The sequence below is a fragment of the Pygocentrus nattereri genome, chromosome 27 (assembly GCF_015220715.1).
Source record: "Pygocentrus nattereri isolate fPygNat1 chromosome 27, fPygNat1.pri, whole genome shotgun sequence".
NCBI classification, from domain to species: Eukaryota; Metazoa; Chordata; class Actinopteri; order Characiformes; family Serrasalmidae; genus Pygocentrus; species Pygocentrus nattereri.
This window is the reverse complement of record NC_051237.1, coordinates 20,791,088-20,810,850: the sequence shown is the minus strand read 5'-3', so window position 1 is coordinate 20,810,850 and position 19,763 is coordinate 20,791,088. Positions and strand designations below refer to the sequence as shown.

At 40.5% G+C, this 19,763-nt stretch overlaps 1 protein-coding gene across 1 annotated transcript; it reads right to left on the bottom strand.

The window, feature by feature from the left end:
• Positions 1–19: 19 nt before the first annotated feature.
• gtf2h4 (general transcription factor IIH, polypeptide 4) lies at positions 20–19,273 on the bottom strand. Its single transcript, XM_017711415.2, has 14 exons — positions 19,147–19,273; positions 16,527–16,671; positions 15,264–15,368; positions 14,200–14,331; positions 12,995–13,180; positions 12,377–12,485; positions 10,852–10,920; positions 10,589–10,672; positions 10,214–10,397; positions 8,058–8,188; positions 7,217–7,264; positions 4,528–4,606; positions 1,151–1,212; positions 20–949 (listed from the first exon to the last, which is right to left on the bottom strand). The coding sequence occupies exons 2-14, from the start codon at positions 16,640–16,642 to the stop codon at positions 839–841; spliced, it is 1,416 nt and encodes a 471-aa protein (XP_017566904.1). The 5' UTR covers positions 16,643–16,671; positions 19,147–19,273; the 3' UTR covers positions 20–838.
• Between the last annotated feature and the right edge of the window lie 490 nt (positions 19,274–19,763).

Below are 19,763 nucleotides of genomic sequence, written 5' to 3'. Positions count from 1 at the left end.
ACAACTAATCTCATCAAAATGCAATTACATGTCATGTTTACTTCTTTCTGGACTAGTGGGTTTAACATTCAACAACAGAATCAATACATAGACAGAAAAAGGACTACACAACAAGTCCCAGTGGTTCAGCATTAGTTTACTTCCCTCTTGATCCCACTTTTCAAAAGCACACATTTTATAACAGCCGTGCAATTTAAGCAAACAGTCCATTTATACTCTCCCGGAGAAAATGAAAAATGTCTCAGATGCATGTGGACTGCTTTTTTTTTTTTTACAGCTTCCATAAAGCTGTGCGTCTGGGCATTTACGTCCAGTCCATTGTGGCATCGGTTTTGCTGTCCGAGTCGTTGGCCCCATTTACACCTGGCATTAACACATCCTTGGGTGATCCTATCGTAAGTGGACAAGGCAAGTGCTGGAATGACGCACTGTGATCTGATCACTGAAAGCACCTTTGGAAGTGGGAACACATACAAACGTTTGAAGTGAAGCTGCTAAAGCATCCTGGTGCGTCCTGGACAGCAACAAGGGACCACCCAATCAGCAGTGACTGCGTAGCTTCTTTACTCATCGCCTCTCAAGTTGGTTTAGCAATCCAAGCAAACCAAATGTTGGCAACAACTTGTACACGAACAAGGACTCACAACACGTTCGATAAACTCAGCGAGAGACGGTAGTAAAATGTGCACAGCGCCTTTCCTCCAGTTACGAAATCAGATCACAAGCGCTCCCCGGAGATTCATTCGAGACACGTAGAAACGGCAGGTGTAAATGGATATCCTTCTCACTGTCCACTTGTGATCAGATGCTAGTAACAGGTATGCACAGGGCCTGTGTCCTAGGTGTGACTCTTCTGTCTCTTCCAGAACCTCTTAACCTCACTGTGTCCATGGGGTGTGACCACCATAACCCTGTGAGGTGCATTCTGCCACACCAGCACGCCCAAACCCTATCGAGAAACAAAGCCAACACGCATAAACATACAGGGCGTACTCATTATGCTCTACTTAACAAGCAAAAGAGTGTGAGGTAATAGTCAGAGGTGCACAGTGTGAATTTAAAAGGCTTCAGAAGGTCATGGAGAGAAGAAGCCAGCTGCAGAGAGTGATAAATCCACAGGAAGGAAGAAAGGTTAAATTTAGTCACCAACCTGAGCTCTGTCCCGCAGAACCTCAAAATCAGCCTGTGACAGGAACTGGTTGTACAATACTCCTAAAACAGAGAGTGGAGGAAAGAGTGCGTGAACAGAAAAAGGTGAGGAGAATGGGTTAGCTTTCAACAGCTTCGGCATCACCGTGACAGCCACATCGGTGAAAATGCCTATTATCACACACTTACGCCTGAATGCCATTGACATTCAAAGGTCACAGGGTGTCACATTCAGGAGCGGGAAAAAAAAAAAGAAATTCTAGCAGAGACTTCAATCTACTTAGGAGCTCTTTTATAAGTCAACCTTCGTTTCCAGGCTCAGAGAAGAATCATCCAGGCACATATTCAATTCGCAACTGAGCAAATTACCTTCTTATGCAGAGTATGGCATTTACCACTTTACATGGGAAACTACTGCAACAAGTAATCCACAATCATAATAGCGTTATTTTTATAATTATTTTTTAATGATGCATCCAAAGGTCATATGTTTATAAAGATCGAGACGAATATGGATGGCCTTCGATAAAGATCAAACAATTTATTCACTGAATATATCAGACATCCTGTCAGTTCCACAGCATTGGGCCTGTTAGAGCAGGGCTGCCCGAAGTGTGGCTTGTAGGCCAAGATTGACTCCTGAGGACATATGATTTAGTTACAAAATACTCCACCCCACCCAATGGGAGAACAAATTTGTGTTTAGACTATATTCACTATATGGCTAAAAATATGTGGACACCGGACTGTCACACATATATAAGCTTGTTGGACATCCCATTCTAAAACCATGGACACTGGTATGGAGTTGAAGTAATATTGATTGCACTGATCAAATACCAGATTGAGTTGCTCCTAGACTTTCCATTTCACAATATTAACACTTACAGGTGACTGAGGCAGATCTAGCGAGGCAGAAATTTTACAAATTCACTTGTGGCAAAGGTGGCAGCCAATGACACTGCCATGTTTAAAGTCACTGAGCCTTTCAGTACAAGCCGTTCTACAGCCAACGTTGTCTATGGAGATTGCACGGTTGTGTGCTTGCTTTTATACACCGGTCAGCAATGAGTATGGCTGAAACACCTGAACTAATTAATTAGGGCACATCCACATACTTTTGGCCATATTGTGTATAACTTACATTCTTACTTTCCCCTTAAAACTGTTTTTTTTAGTTATTTTATTAGCAAAACACAGTGTAATGTTATAAAATATACTTTTATTAAATATACCTGCATACCCACCACAAGCACTGCATTTTGGCCCCCCAAGTACCGGCTCTGATTTCACTCAAATCAAATCTCTGGTAATAATTCTTAACCCTGAAAACGTGCAGTGCATTTCAGTTAGGCGGGTAGACCGTTGCATCTTCCTTCACAGCAGTCAAGCAAAAATTAAACAGTGCAAATTTGTGATGGCTTTGTATGATGGAGCATATCAAATTTGATGCTGAATCTTGGACGTTAGCAGCACAAGTGCTTAGATCACCACGGTGTTGATGCACACCATCTATACGTCTAGAGACTGCACTGATCCATTAACCGGTATTGATATCAGGCCGACATCAGCAGAAAAATTTGGATCAGATGTCAGAGGGGAAAAAGAATGAACGTGATCCAATCATGTAACAAATCCATCCTGAAATAGCCCTCACACTGTGTGAGGTAATGTTAGCTGTGCAGCTCTTTCTGTGGCAGTACAGCGACTGAGTAGTTTTAGCTTTTGGCATGAGAACCTACTTTTAGATGCTCTTAAAGGGCCCAAAGGTTGCCCAATATTTTGAAATGTGGTATGAAAACACAAAGTTTCAGCACATACTGTTTAAGTCCATATTTTTAATCCAGTGGTATTGTGAGGTTATAAAAACAATCATTTGCCCATGCTGTCGTTTTTTGGTTTTTGACATAATTTGAAAATACATGTCCTTTACAATGTGTGTAAATTTCATGAACAATAGACCAAGAGAAACGGCCCAAAATTACTTGGAAAAAAAGTCTGGTTCCACTGACTTACATTAAAAGTAATGTTTTTTTTCTACTCCTGTAAAGTTATAATTCTGGAGATACAAGGTTTTCTTCCGACAACAGCAATATAGTTGCCTATTAAGCCTACAGTTTAGCTGTGTCCATTTACGCTGAAGTTAAAACCCAGACTGCTTTCTGAAGGAGGCCAAATACAGGGTAGCCAATCAGAACAGAGCTCATTTGCATGTATCAGACTTTAAACCATAGTAACAAAACCAGTTTTATACGTCCTTAAAAAAAGATGGAGAGGTAGGAAAATGGTCATATAAAATGAATTATGACAGTTTTCAGTACAGAAAACCTCGCTAAAGTTATAGGTGGACCTAAAAAAAAAATAAAATTCAAGAAAATTGCTTCAATTAAAAATAGCTCTTTTCGAAGCATAGATGTTTCTAACGAAAAACAATATCAGGTGCACTGGCTGATTCAACAAGGTTGCAAATATTGATTTCATGAAGGAAAATTACACTGCTACCATCTCTAAATGTGGGGAATTATTAAAGAACAGTAGCAGCAGACACTTTAGTACATTTTTAAAGTAGTGCGACACAGAGGGTCAGATGCCACAAAACCTAGTCTAACCGAGATGAACATCCCCACAAGGTTTGAGGCAAGTGTGATGATTTAGACACACAGTTTGCACAATGCTAAATGATTGTAACTAAAGTATTGGAAGCTTATATACATTCATAGCTCCAATTCAAGACCTACAGAAGAAAAGCAGACACCTGCGTTCAGTGTAAGGGAGAAATTGCATAAATCAGATTTTTGTGCCAGCCTATTTCTTTAAAGGCTGCTCTGGAGTACGCTATAGTTCAGATATACATGCTCTGTTGACAGCTGTATCATTCTCAGAGACCTGAATGAATGTTCCCTCGATTCTCAAATCTCCATGGTAACTAACTGAAGGCACACGGTGCATTTTAAAATGCTACGGTTCCAGATTCGTGTCCTGTGCTTTATTTCTTCATGCCGGATGGCTCAGTGTTACAGTGTTAGCAGTTGCAGTTTACAGCATGAAATCTGAAAGTCTTAGGTGATTTAAATCAATTTATCATCAAAGCTTTGTCTGTGTCATTAGTTATTCTGAGGTTTGTGATGTTTTGCTTTACACTGTGTTCTTCATATGCTTTCTACTCTTGGATACAAGTCATTATTTTACATCATATTTTGTTCAAAGAAGGGCAGCATTATTTCACATTGTGGCTCCATTTTCCCCCATAGTGGCAGTCATCAGATCATATTATCACGGCAATCATGGAAATCATGGAGTTGTCAGCCAGCCTGCTTGGCATGTGTAAAGTAGGTTTCACACTTGATTTGGCAACAAGTCTGGAAGTAACTCTCTTACCTTCTGTAAACTGTAGCCGATCTCTTTCAAGCTCCCACAGTCTGATCTGGTCTGTGATAGTCGGGGGAAGAACTGGAGTCTGATAAAGACAGCAAATCAAAGAGAATATTTTTTATATATATATATATATATATATATATATATATATATATATATATATATATATATATATATAATATCATCAATGGAAATCAATTTTATTAACCAATGGAGGCCTGGATTTGGAGTCACACACAAAATTAAAGTGGAAAAACACACGACAGGCTGATCCAACTTTGATGTAATGTCCTTAAAACAAGTCAAAATGAGACTCAGTGTTGTGTGTGGCCTCCACGTGCCTGTATGACCTCCCTACAATGCCTGGGCATGCTCCTGATGAGGTGGCAGATGGTCTCCTGAGGAATCTCCTCCCAGACCTGGACGAAAGCATCCGCCAACTCCTGGACAGTCTGTGGTGCAACGTGGCGTTGGTGGATGGAGCGAGACATGATGTCCCAGATGTGCTCAATCGGATTCAGGTCTGGGGAACGGGCGGGCCAGTCCATAGCTTCAATGCAGACTCTGTCACGTCTGTCACATGTGCTCAGTGTGAACCTGCTTTCATCTGTGAAGATCACAGGGCGCCTGTGGTGAATTTGCCAATCCTGGTGTTCTCTGGCAAATGCCAATGTCCTGCACGGTGTTGGGCTGTGAGCACAACCCCCATCTGTGGACGTCGGGCCCTCATACCATCCTCATGGAGTCGGTTTCTGACCGTTTGTGCAGACACATGCACATTTGTGGCCTGCTGGAGGTCATTTTTCAGGGCTCTGGCAGTGCTCCTCCTGTTCCTCCTTGCACAAAGGCGGAGGTAGCGGTCCTGCTGCTGGGTTGTTGCCCTCCTACGGCCTCCTCTACGTCTCCTGGTGTACTGGCCTGTCTCCTGGTAGCGCCTCCAGCCTCTGGACACTACGCTGACAGACACAGCAAACCTTCTTGCCTCAGCTCGCACTGATGTGCCATCCTGGATGAGCTGCACTACCTGAGCCACTTGTGTGGGTTGTAGAGTCCATCTCATGCTACCACGAGTGTGAAAGCACCACCAACATTCAAAAGTGACCAAAACATCAGCCAGAAAGCAGAAAGGTACTGAGAAGTGGTCTGTGGTCCCCACCTGCAGAACCACTCCTTTATTGAGTGTGTCTTGCTAATTGCCAATAATTTCCACCTGTTGTCTGTTCCATTTGCACAACAGCTGTGAAATTGATTGTCAATCAGTGTTGCTTCCTAGGTGGACAGTTTGATTTCACAGAAGTTTGATTATCTTGGAGTTATATTGTGTTGTTTAAGTGTTCCCTTGATTTTTTGAGCAGTGTATATATATAAATTAATAATTCACACACACACACACACACACACACACACACACACACACACCATATTTCCAGAAGTATTCACTCGCCCATTCAAATAATTGAATTCAGGTACTCCAGTCACTTCCATGACCACAGGTGTATAAAGCCAAGCCCCTAGGCCTGCAGACATTAGTGAAAGAATGGGTGGCTCTCAGGAGCTCAGTGAATTCCAGTGTAGTACCGTGATCGGACGCCACCTGTGCAAGTCCAGTCGTGAAATTTCCTCACTGCTAAATATTCCACAGTCGACTGTCAGTGGGATTATAACAAAGTGGAAGCGATTGGGAATGACAGCAACTCAGCCACGAAGTGGTCAACCATGTAAAATGACAGTGCAGGATCAGCTGATGCTGAGGCACATAGTGCACAGAGGTCACCAACTTTCTGCAGAGTCAATCGCTACAGACCTCCAAACTTCATGTGGCCTTCAGATTAACTCAAGAACAGTGTAGAGAGCTTCATGGAATGGGTTTCCATGGCTGAGCAGCTGCATCCAAGTCTTACATCACCAAGCACAAGGCAAAGCGTAGAATGCAGTGGTGTAAAGCGCCACCACTGGACTCTAGAGCAGTGGAGACGTGTTCTCTGAAGTGACCAATCACGCTTCTCCATTTGGCAATCCGATGGATGAGTCTGGGTTTGGCGGTTGCCAGGAGACGGTGCTTGTCTGACTGCATTGTGCCAAGTGTAAAGTTTGGTGGAGGGGGGATTATGGTGTGGGGTTGTTTTTCAGGAGTTGGGCTCGGCCCCTTAGTTCCAGTGAATGGAACTCTTAAAGCTTCAGCACCAAGAGATTTTGGACAATTTCATGCTCCCTACTTTGTGGGAACAGTTTGGGGACAGCCCCTTCATGTTCCAACATGACTGCACACCTGTGCACAAAGCAGGTCCACAAAGACATGGATGAGCTAGTTTGGTGTGGAAGAACTTGACTGGCCTGCACAGAGTCCTGACCTCAACCCGACAGAACACCTTTGGGATGAATTAGAGCGGAGACTGTGAGCCAGGCCTTCTCGTCCAACATCAGTGTCTGACCTCAAAAATGTGCTTCTGGAAGAACGGTCAAAAATTCCCATAAACACACTCCTAAACCCTTGTGGAAAGCCCTCCCAGAAGAGTTGAAGCTATATATATATATATATATATATATATACACATATATACACACACACACACACAATTTTAAAAAATTATCCCCCCCCCAAACTAAAAGGAGGAAAAAGTGCCTGGGCTTTCTTTCGTCAGCCAAATAAGATAAAACTTTTAAGAAGTGAATGAAGAGACTCTGTAGCTACCTGTTTGAGCATAACTGGATGTGCTCTTGTCCTCAGAAAGTGGATGATCTACAGATCATAGGGAATAAAAGCAAATGAACACGGTACAGCTCATCTTTTCCAGTTTTTGATATCACACGTTATTAGTTAAATGAGAATTTCACAAATTTCTGAACAGTTCAATGTAAAGTCATTAAGAGGAGTGTGGTGTGAAAATCAAGAAACATGACTTGTGTTATAACTAGATCATTATCATAGAATTTTATTATCTGTTATATATATATATATATATATATATATATATATACATACACACATACATACATACATACATACATATACACCCTACTGTCTTCTGTGTTTTATATGTAATGTTGATGGTAAAATAGTGCTACATCTGAAAAAATAGTTTTTTGGATCTATGCTGCCTTGCCTTTGGCCTTATTAGGCCAAAATATTCTCCAGATATATCACTAATTGATATTTCAGGCATCAGGCAGCAGATTCATTACCATCCATCCATTACCATTTTCTGAAATAACTTTCTGTGAGGAGCTTTTACGGGCTTCAGACATCTGGTTCCGATTCCGTACATTTCTCTAAAACGCCACACTTCACATGAAACCACACTTAAAATCTTTGTTTACATCTTAACAAATTGATTTTGCAGAATTTTTTAAAAAATTGGTGAAATTCCCTGTTATTAATTACAGCAGTCATGTCAGGAGCCTCAAAGCTCTTATAAGAACTGCGGTCTGTGAAATGTTAAAGTTAAAAGATAAGCAAATATAAGTCAATTGCTGCTACAATCTCTGTATGTGCTCTATGGATCAACTGGAGTGTCGTGTTCAGTTTCTTGTACCTGCTGTGCAGTGATGCCATTAGCGATAGCCTGCTGCACAGACTCCCTGGTGATTTGGGCCACAACCACGTTAGGAAAGCGATAGAGCATCTCGCTGAAGAGAGCAACCAGAGCAATCTGCAGTTCTGAGTCTGAAAGAGTCCAAAAAAATTAAATAAATAAAATAAAAATTAAAAAAATCAGCACTTTTCAATCTGCTCAAAGCTAATGAGCAGTTATCTTTCTTCATTTCAACATTCACAGTTACGTCACACCAGAATAAGAGATTAAAAAGGCACAGGGCTCCAGTAAAGGCTCCACTAAAAGCTACAGTATGTGGATTATTCTCACATACACAACCCAACTAGAAAGAATTTATGTTTTCTTCTTTTTGGAGATATAAACAATGAGGCATCATTGGTTGGATAATTAAAAATAAACCGGAATGATTTACCTGATTTAAAATAGAGTTTTTAGTAAAATCTTCCTATTTAAATGACCAAATTCTCAATATAACACAGTATATGCCCTGAAGAACACTGTAAATCACAGTTTTCCCCATACTTTTCTTTTATCATCTGTATGCTAAAGATAAATTATTAAAACAAACATTTATATTTTACAACAAACTGTTTTTAGCAATTTTATCTTATTACCACAACACAATGACAGCCTTTGAGGTTTTTCTTTTTACTACTTTTTACCACAAAACATTTTTTCTGTTTTGGTTCATTTTTCTTTGTAAGATAAATATTACAATACAAATATATAATTTTTTCAATCAAAAAAGACGAAGAAATATTCGCAATGAGAAACAAGTATGTGGACGATGAGAATTAGGGTAAACAAAAGCCAAAACTTTTAAACATTAACGTTTAGTTGTACCATATTGAGCTCCACCCAACCTACTAAATTTTATAAACACTTTATCTGTGTGATTAGGACACTCACAAATTCACGGACATGTTTTAAAGCATTTTTATGAGAACGGCCCATAAATTGTTCCTATAATGCAAAAAACACAAACACTTTTGCAGAGATTAGCCCCCAGCTTATCCGCCAATTTAGACAAATTCCACCTGCTAGTCTTTTCAAACTACCACTAAAACATCATCACTGGACAGCTCAACACACACCACTCAGGGCCCAGGCTGTTTATTTTTGACTAAGATTATTCACATTTGTACAGTAATTTGATGGTGAATCACCTGCAGAAACTCATCTGGAACATCGATGGTCCTTCACGATGCAAACAACACTAAATCAAATATTTAGTGATTGGTTAAAGGACCCATCTGCTTACTGCAGCTTTCAGCAGGACAATTAGTGTGAATAATAAACAAATGATAGGTTGTGCCATCATTTACATGATTATGAAGATTAAAATGTGGAGGCAAAAAATTGGAACCCTGGATCAGTATGTAGTTTCTCTGCATACTTAAAAATGATGGTTCTTCAGTAAAGAAAAAGGTTCTACATAGAACCATGCACACTCAAAGAACCCTTTGCATGATCAGAGTTCTTTGCATTGTAAAAGGGTTCTTCAGATTAATGGAGAATTTGCTGTAGATGGTTCTTTACCGAACCAAAAGGGTTCTATATAGCACCAAAAAGGTTTATTCTAGTGTTACAGGCTTGACATCATAATAGAAGAACCCTTTTCAAAAAGGTGCTTTATAGAACCATCTACAGCAATCTGAAGAGCCCCTTCATGATGCAAAGAACCAGTGAACGATGCAAAGGGTTCTTTGAGTCTCCGTGGTTCTATATAGAACCATTTTCTTCACTAAAGAACCATCATTTCTAAGGGTGTAGAATGAATGTTTTCACAGCAAACCACTTTGAATGACTTTGTTTACAACTCAATGACTTAATTATGCAGATTTTAAAAAGGTACAACACCTCTTTCATTCATCATTTTTTTCAGTATATATACATACATATATATACACATATATATACACACACACACACACATATATATATATATATATACACAAACACACATATACACACACACACACACACACACATATATATATATATATATATATATATATATATATATATATATATATATATATATATAAAATGCTTTCAAAAGGCCATTACAGTCAAAATCAAGGGACAAAACATGATAAATAAAAATAAAGTCTTTAAAAATTCAACACATGTACTTGTGTAAGCATATACACGATAGTTGGTTTCCACCACAATGAAGCCAGATTCTCCTGTTCCAGGTGTAGCGCTCAAAGCAGCGGAGGAGGAGGAGGACGACGACGACGACGATGAAGGGTTGGCAGTCACACCTGCAGCTAGAGTTATAGCCAGTCTTGTAGGGTAATACCTCCGCGACTTCCTCTGCAAAAGTATGAAAAAAAAAAAATGAAAGGACGGTTTTCACTGCATAAAGCGGCTTTTCAATCAGCGCTCGGAAAAGATTTCTCAGCATTCCTGCTGCAAGAACAGTGACTGCAGTCTGTTCTGGATGCAAATGTGTGAGTATTATAAGGCAGGAAAACAGATTTCAGTTGCTTTTCTTTACGACTAACCTTTCTCTGAAAAACCAGGCCAAACTCTCGCAGGTGCTGCAGAAACGTCTGCAAAGACTCGCTCATGCCCTCAACAGAATAGTCCTGTAGCACAGCAAAAGCAAAGAGAAGTCAACAACTACAGAAATGCTTCTATTACGGAGGATGTTCTTGTCTAATTTGCACATTAAGCCGTGGTTGCCGCTGCACTGCAGCGCTAGCTTTTACCCAAGAATGTGCTTGAAAATGAAGATACCTGAAATGAGAAATAGTGCTGTACTAACCCTGCCAAGAGTGGAGAAACTCAGCTGGAACAAGAAGGAAAGAATCTCCACGAGGTCCATCCCTCTAGACTGGAGGAGTGAAGTGGGCGAGAAACAGACTGTTACTGTTAAACAGTCAGATCTAAAGAAAACCGAATCTTACTTTTTCAAATAAAAGATTTTAATGAAGTAAGTACCTGCTTTAAACTCATTGTTTTTGTGATGTCACAAAAACCAGTATATTTACATATATCTATTAAGTCTATAATAGTTCAGTCTTGCTCATTCATGCAGAAGTTATAAGGAGTGTTTCAGCCCAGACTGCTTTCTACATGATGCACAATACAAGGCAAATCAGAACAGAGCTCATTTACATACATCATAGTAACAAATACAGTCTATGCAATTCTAAGGCAAAACAGAACTTGGAAAATGGTAATTTAAGAATAGATCAGGACTGTTTTTGAAATATGAAACCAAATAAGGGGAAACAAAATAAAATAGAAAAATGTAGAATTTGGCCCATTTAAACAACTTTCAGCATCACTTGAATGTGTGGGCTAAACTGAGTGAAGGCTATTGTGTTCACAACCATGAACATAATATGTGACAGTAATTGTTGGGACATCACAAAAATGGGGTGATTTTACAGCTTAGTTTATATCAAATGTAGACTATATGGCCCTGCGATGGACTGGCAACCTGTCCAGGGTGTTTTCTGCCTTCCACCCAATGACCTCTGGGATTGGCTTTAGCAGCCCTTGGGATCCACAAGGATAAGCGGCTTAGATAGGCTACATTCACATTACCAGGTCGAAGTGGCACAGATCAGATTTTTTTTGCCCTAATGTGACTCAGATCTGATGTTTTCGGGGCTGTGTGGACACAAAAATCTGATCTTTTCCCATTTGACCTGAATATGTGGCCCTAGATGGGATACGTATCCGATTCGTGGCCACGTGACCTTAATGAGATGCTCGGATCAGAATTCATGTGTGTTATTCCACTGCGCCGGCGCCACCATTCAGCGTTACTCTGGCAGCAGGACCGAACAGAAGTTAAAGCCTGTGAACAGCGGAAAAGCAGCTCATCTCACCTTCTTCTCCTTCGTCTCGCTCTAATAACGAAGCTGAGAGCTGATCAGAGTTAATTATCTTCTCAGCGAAGCTCGTTCTGCTCGATAGTCAGTTCGTTGATGCACGTGATTCATTCACGTGACGTTTCAGGACGCCGGTTAGTTCACGTTAATGACAGATTTGAGCCGCTTACCTAAACGAGTGTGATCCATCCAATTCGATTTGCAATCGAGCAATGAAGCTTGTAATGTGAGCATAGCTATAATGTGTGTGTAGACTGTAAGGACTAGGAGGTGAATGGTAACATTTCAGTTTTATAAGATTAAAAAAATAATAATAATATATATATATTAGTCACCCTTTATGGACATTCAAAAACAGCAAGTTACTACTTTTAACAGAATTCAGAAGGGAGACACTTGCAGTATGGTTCACTTTACAGATCCAACCAAGATCTCTGGAAGACGAACCTGCACTGTTTTGAGGTACTGCAGAGTGATGTACCACAGCTGAGAGGCAGTGTCCAGCAGTAGGAACTGAAACCCAGCTGAAGTGATACATGGAGCTTCACCTGCCTCACTGAGAGAATAGAGGAAGGAGCACAGCACAGGAAAGCACTTAGTTACACTAGTGTTATTATTTTAGCATGAACTCAGCTGAAACAATACACACATGTGCATATTATTCATTTTTTTTAATTATTAAGGAGACTACACTCACTACTCCAGATAATAAAAAAATAATCCCCTGCATTCAAGCACACATTTATAAAGCGTATTACTTATGTCTATTGTAGGTCTTGTGAATTCTGTAAAAGTTTATAGTTTAGAGCTTCAGGTCTCCTTAAGAGCCTCCACTGTAACAAGAATCCACAACCTGTATGAGTGAGAGCGACTGGCTACAATCACATCATCATTATATACATATATAGTCTCTTTTTTTTAATATGCAGACAGTGTTGCTCTCACTGGACTAATCATGACTGATTACACAAAATGGGAATCATTTTATACAAAATGGGATGGATGGATCCATTCCCGTACGTGTCGTTCTTTCTGCCTTGTAGAAAGCATATTGAAATGTAGTACCTTTTCATGAGGCCGGCCTGAATGAGGAGCTGGGCCAGGTCCTGGCTGACCGCTGCGCTGGGGGAGCCCACCATGAAATGCAGGATCACTTCCCAGCGCTCCATAGCATAACGATCCAGGCTCTCCACATCCCGTGCATGCCGATCGGGGCCCAGGCTACTGCCCTCATCTGCCCACGCCTTGCCACTACCGGACAAGGAAGGGTGGACGACAGAGGGAGAAATTAACATAGTCTTCAGTTAAAAATCGAACTCACACCGCTTTCCCTCATTACCCATTAGTGTAATCAGTCAGTCAGGACATGTTTGGTGTCTGAAGTTTTAGCATTGGAGCTACGAGGATAATAAACTGTGAACCTCAATCATCACACCTGCTTCAAACTGCATCGAGTTGTATAGTAATGTCTAAAAGACCCGATCATGTGGTTACTGACATCGTATGAAATACTAATCTATAAACATGGATCTGGCACGGGCCCGTCCCCCGGACCCGGATGATGGCCGTGAGAGCCTGCAGGAAGAGAGGGCCCAAACACTGAACGGGGGCGAAACCCCGGAGGAAAGCATGGAGAGGAACACCACAAATGAGTGGGGGAAGGCTCCCGTCTCCTGGGTGAACACATTTTTCATCACGAAATATATTAGCATGAATATATATATTCACATACATATATTTACATGAAATTCTGATTTTCTTTTGGTCCCCCCTCTGTTTAAAGACAGCAAGAACACCACAAGTTTGCAATGACGCTTTTGATTAGGTGATCAAATCCACTCTACACTCGCCTGAACACAAGCTTTCATGGAAGAGATGAGACTAAAAAAAATGATGTAATGAAAACAAATGTGCTTTGACTTCTCATAACTTGTCTTAAAACTTTGTTAATATTTCCTCAGTCAAATAAAAAGAAAACAAGATCTTCGATGCGGTCTCAGACTTCTGGATTACACTTTCTACAAAAACGGGTAAAAGTGAAATGTGAAAGTTTTGTCACCAAACCAGTATTTCAAGAAAACAACAAGTTATGAATGACCAAGACATGTTTGGATATCTGGATTTGCCAGATATTAAAATAAGCATGTTAGTTCTAAAAATGAAATTAAATACCATGTTATTACCTGATGTGCAGCTGATGGGTCAGCTGTCTCACTTATTTACTACTCTGTGTTAGTGAATGATCTGCGACTTTAGGATTCAAACCTCACCCGCCGAGCACTGCTATCCTCAGGTTGTCTTTGAACACAGGGTTCAGAACGATGCCCTGAAGGCCCCCCTGAAGCTGCTGGTTATGCCACAGTCTGAGTCCGGTCAGCACGGACACACACTGGTCATGATCCCTGAGAAAGAGCCAGAGGATGAATTGTGTACATCATGAACACAGACGAAACAGCTTTGATCTCACATTTTGACCGACATTTACTACACACATTACGGAAGTTTGGAATCAACGTTTTCAAGAATATAAAACCAAAGTGGTTCAAACTAAATATATACAACGTGCAGAATGATGAACAGAGCTGTAGCTCCATAATGAAAGCTGTAATACATCAAGAGTGATGAGTTTTTAATGAAAGTCATAACCAGAATGCCTCATATTTGAAATATAGTGATCAAATATTGAAGTCAACACAAAAAAACATTATTAATAGATAATTACTGTATATAATATACAGCATAGACTAGCATTCAAAAGCTTGGAATCACATTAGCAATAATTATTCAATAATAACTTAAACTAAACTAAACAGTTTAGGCTGAAATGTTATCATTTCATCATTTTGACAGCAAAACATAATCTGACAGTTTATTCACAATCCAAATATTCTGGAACAACTAGTTATGACAGCAAAACACCAGCCAATGTTTTTAAATAATAACCTCTAATTATCTAGCTACATCGTTTACATTAACTGTACTATAACTAGCTGTTTGATCAGCGAGGTCAGTGAGATCTGCTTCCTGCGTTTTGTGTACGAGTTCTGTTTTAATTTCATCAGAACTTAATTCACAACACTGTACTCTGTTTTAAGTTCTTATGGAACCATCTACAGCTATGTTCATCAAATATTTCTTCATTTTTACAGCTTCCTCCAAATAGTTTGAAACTTACAGAATATAAAGTATCACATTAGAATCATTTTATGCATGTATCTGTAACATAACTACTTTATTGAAAACAATTACAAACTTTTGAATGATTTATGTCATCTTTGTAAGTTATTGTTGTACATAGAACAACAGTTTTGAATGATAGAGTAAAAAGCCTCACTTCTGGCTGTCCTTTTTGACCCATAAAGCCACAGCTGCCTGCGGTAGAGGGTGATCCAAGAACAGCATGCGCATAACATAATTCTTGGCCAGTGACGGGAGCTCCCTGCAGAGAAATGAAAAAATATGGGTTTAATATAAAACGCCACCTGACTTCAATGATTAGTGACACCTATAACGAGTGTGTTTACATGTATACCCATAATACCTTATCTGATCCTGGCAGTTATCTGATTATTGTAGCGGTGGTCATGTAAACAGCATACTCTGATTTCTTCGATTGGACAAGTTTCCTTAACCTGATATGGTTGTTTTTTTTTGGGCATGCACGCAAACAGAACCAGATGAAGAGCGAATGTTGGGAAACAGTAAAAACACTAGTTTCAATGCTGCAACACAAGATTCTCAGAATCAATTGTCTGATTTCTGTGTACATCTGCACCTACTGACATTTTCCTAGAGATACATGACAACCATTCGGCAGGGCTGCATGTCATGCAAGACCATTTAAGATACACTGAGGAAGAAAAATGAATAGCAGAGAACCTTAACGCGTGTCTGTGAGTGAGCAGTCTGATCAGCTGCACTTCCATGTTAAAAGGTGAATGGCAAAACATAAAGAATGGCCCAAAAGACATCATGCTGTGTAGCCACATAAGAGCTTGAAATGTGAACAAATGTGGTTGGTTAGTGTAGTGGTTAACACCTTTGCCTTCTACGCTGTAGACTGGGGTTCAATCCCCCACCTGGGTAAGCACCCTACACTATACCAATAAGGGTCCTTGGGCAAGACTCCTAACACCACCTTGGCCTACCTGTGTAAAATGATCAAACTGTAACTGGCTCTGGAAAATGCCGTAAATGTTAACATAAAACTATGAATTCATGAACACTGAACAGACTGCCTCACAATAACTGCGTTACAGTCTACAGTGCGGGCATCTTTAGCACAAATCACATTTTAGTGAGGCTTTGCATAGAAATGTAAGTAGCAGAAAATTCTGATGAGCTTTGTTGGGCAGGAAAATTTGCTTCATGCTTAATGATGGATATAATGGAAAATATGATACAATATCTCTTCTGTATCTTTATGTTTACCTATGCCACTTTCTCCATCGTACTTAAGGAATTTAGGAAAATATGCTGAATGACAAAATTAATGTTTTGTTTTACAAAAGCACTCAAAGGCAACTCCCATACAACAGCATTAATCTCAGGTCATGGAAAACTACGAGACTATTTGTGTACAATGTTGAAAGTGCACCTGTAAACAGCCAGGCATGTTGCTGGGTGGTTGTAGAGTCTGTCAAGGATCTCAGGGCTCAATTCTCTCAGGTATTCATGGAGGTTCTTGCACTGCAGTTGTACTCGGAGCTTCATCTTCAGAGACAAACAGTTCAGGGGAAGCACTGCAAAAGGCACACGAGCTTTAATAAATCTGGCTCACTTATCATTCAACAGCTGCAGTTTCAGGGTAGAAAACAAGCTGTAGCAGTAGCTACATTAAATCTCCTATAGACACCTGCTCACTAGTTTCTTCTGAAATCAAGCATATTTATAGGGAGTCTGTCCTGCATTATTGCAAGAACAGCCTAAAAGTTTATGGGAAGGCTTTACGCTACATGTTGAACATTGCTGTGAGGATCTGATAGCATTCAGTCACAAGAGCATTAGTGAGGTCAGGTACTGATGTTGGATGATTAGCTCTGGAACTCCAACGCATCCCAAAGGTATTGGCTGGAGCTCCATCACTCCAGAGAACAAAGTTCAACTGCTCCACAGCCCAAAGATGGGGGGCTCTGTAGCCTCCTAGCCAGCACACCGACATCCTCATACGCAGCTACTCCAGAGCACCTTGTTCTATTTCCAGTGCTTTTCTATGGAGATTCTACTAGCTGTGTGTGCAACTGAACACGTGTGTCAGCAATTGCCGCACCTTAAAGTAGCTGAGTTTGCTAATTAGAAGGGCTGTCTAGATGCTGTTAGATATACAGTGCATGTCTGCAGGACAGAAGAACAGAGAACAGTTCTGAATCGGTTACGGAGACGCACAACAGCTGGAGCTTAAAAACATTTGCATAATTAAACAATTCCTGTACGCATAAGCTCAGAGTGGTTCTGTGTGAAATGCTCCATTCAGAGGAATTTACTAAGTCAGAACTGTTAACAGTGGTGGTGATAGGAACCAGACGCCCAAAGAGTTTAACGCCTCTAACAGCTCCTCACAGGAAGAAATAGCTATACAATTGCCGCTTGAAGCCTGAGATGCTGTTACACGAAAGTTTTGAGATAAAGTTCAGGCCTAAAGCATTTTACAGCCATCCATGCCAACGAGGTATGTGGTTACATTTAAATATGACATGCCAACCCCTGGTTCCTATAGCCACCACTCTAAAGACATCTGAGTTCATAAGTTTCTCTACAAAGAAGCACTTCACATCAAACCACTCGTAATGGCTTTGTGTACATCTAAAGCATTGAATTATGCAGAAAGACTAAGAAATCAGTGGAACTTCCCTTTAAACTGCAAGGGCCTGTACGCTCCCCCACTTCGATTCACTCTCTTAAACACACTACTCACAAAAAGTTAGAGATATTTGGCTTTCAGGTGAAATTTCAGGATGAACCTAAAATGCACTCTAACCTTTACAGGGGAACTTAATGTGACCTGCTCTACACTTTTGAATGCACATGTCCAGCTGTTCAGTGTTTCAGTACTTTTTGCACAACTTGCTGTTCTCTAACAAGGAGCTTAAGGGCAATGTGGTGGTGGTGGTGGTGTTACAGTGTGGGCAGGTGTGTCTAGTTAATACAGAACTGCCCTACACTTTGTGAACGGTACAGTGACCCAGTGGTCCAGCTCACCGACGTCACATCATTAGGGAACAGCTGCTGGAGACTGGGGTACCTCAAATGGAGCGGCCTGCGCTTTCTCCAGACCTGAATCCCATAGAAAACCTATGGGATCAGCTGAGTGGCCATGTAGAGGCTCATAACTCTGTACCCCAGAACCTCAATGACCTGAGGGCAGACAGACAACGAGTCGACTCGTGAAGAGCATGAGACGTCGTTATCAAGCTGTAATTGATGCTCAACGGCACATGACAAGTTATTGAGACGCTGACATTTTTTGTTGGGGTGTACCCACCACTGTTGTTGGCTTTTGTTTCAGTAAATAGTCTGAGATGAGGAAATCACCATCACATGCTTCTACTGAAATGCCCTACTTTCATGATATAACATCACTGTAGCGTGAACCTTTTACGCTTTCCAGAAATTTCACCCGAAAGCCAAATATCCCTCACTTTTTGTGAGTAGTGTACATAATCTGCACACTAGTTTTAAAGCCATGAATAATTCATAATAATTCAGTAAATACTGACTAAGAAGTCTTACAATTACTACCTCTGCCAAACAGACTGGATTCAGCTCATCCTTTAGTGAGCAGAATTAACAGGTAGGTGAACAACATCAGCTCAGTTACTCATGTTGTAACAAGTGACGTTAGAAAAACATTAAACACACTCTTAACTCGTAAAAACAAAGTACATTTTTCAGCGGATTCATTAGCAAACGATAGTTCAACTTCCCTAATGTAGTCTTAAATGTCTTTATCTCAAACTAAAGGGCTGTAATAGCAAACAGCCAAGTCTTCTGAGCTAACCAAGCTGATGTCGGCCTCTTATTAGACAGCTTCTTGTTCGAATTCCTCCGTTCCACCTTAACTGGTGCAGCAAGCTATAACTGCAGCACCATTTAAGGTGGAACGGAAAATTCGAACAAGACGTTGGCGAACAGGAAGCCTCGGTACTGAGTGCGTACGCTATAAGCGGGCGAGTTAAACGTTTTAATTCCTGATCATTTGTGGTTTTGACAGGTCTCACCTTACGCGAAGGAGCTAAAAGAGGAATTAAACGGTCCACAGATGAACGTTAGCATGCTGCTATTGTGCTGCTGTACAGAAAGCCATGTCGGGCCGATCACGTGACGCACACGGCCCCCTCCGATTGGTTGAGGCGCAGCCGTCCTGGGCGTGACGACTGCTCGGAAACTTTTAATAACTCTGTGATTATAATGTCTCTAAGGAAGATTTAAAAATCCAAAATATTTCCTTAAATGCAGATCATCTTAAATCAGACTGCACCGAATATTCTCAACAAATAATCTCTGGCCTGGCTAATAATTACCTTGTACCACCGCGTGCTAAAATATAATAAAAGTCCCTCTTTTCTCTACGCAGACAATATGACTCTTTAGCCTCAGAGACTTTTATTGGCAAAGACATGCATGTTCATCATATTTTGAGGCTTGGTGTTGTCAGCAACCTTCAGAGATAGACGAAGTACACAAATCATGTACTTGAGTTAAAGTAGACACCCAAGGTAAAATATTACTCCAGTAAAAGTAGAAGTCCTTACTCTAGACCACAACTTGAGTAAAAGTACTAAAGTATTTGCCTTCAAATGTACTTAAGTATCAAAAGTAAAAGTACTAAAAGAGT

Coding starts and splice junctions, on each gene's coding strand:
- gtf2h4 (XM_017711415.2), bottom strand. CDS start 16,642: ATGAAGCTCCGAGTACAACTGCAGTGCAAGAACCTCCATGAATACCTG. Junction 12,486..12,994: donor CAGGCCGGCCTCATGAAAAG/GTACTACATTTC, acceptor CTATTCTCTCAG/TGAGGCAGGTGAAGCTCCAT. Junction 10,673..10,851: donor GTTTCTCCACTCTTGGCAGG/GTTAGTACAGCA, acceptor GCTGTGCTACAG/GACTATTCTGTTGAGGGCAT.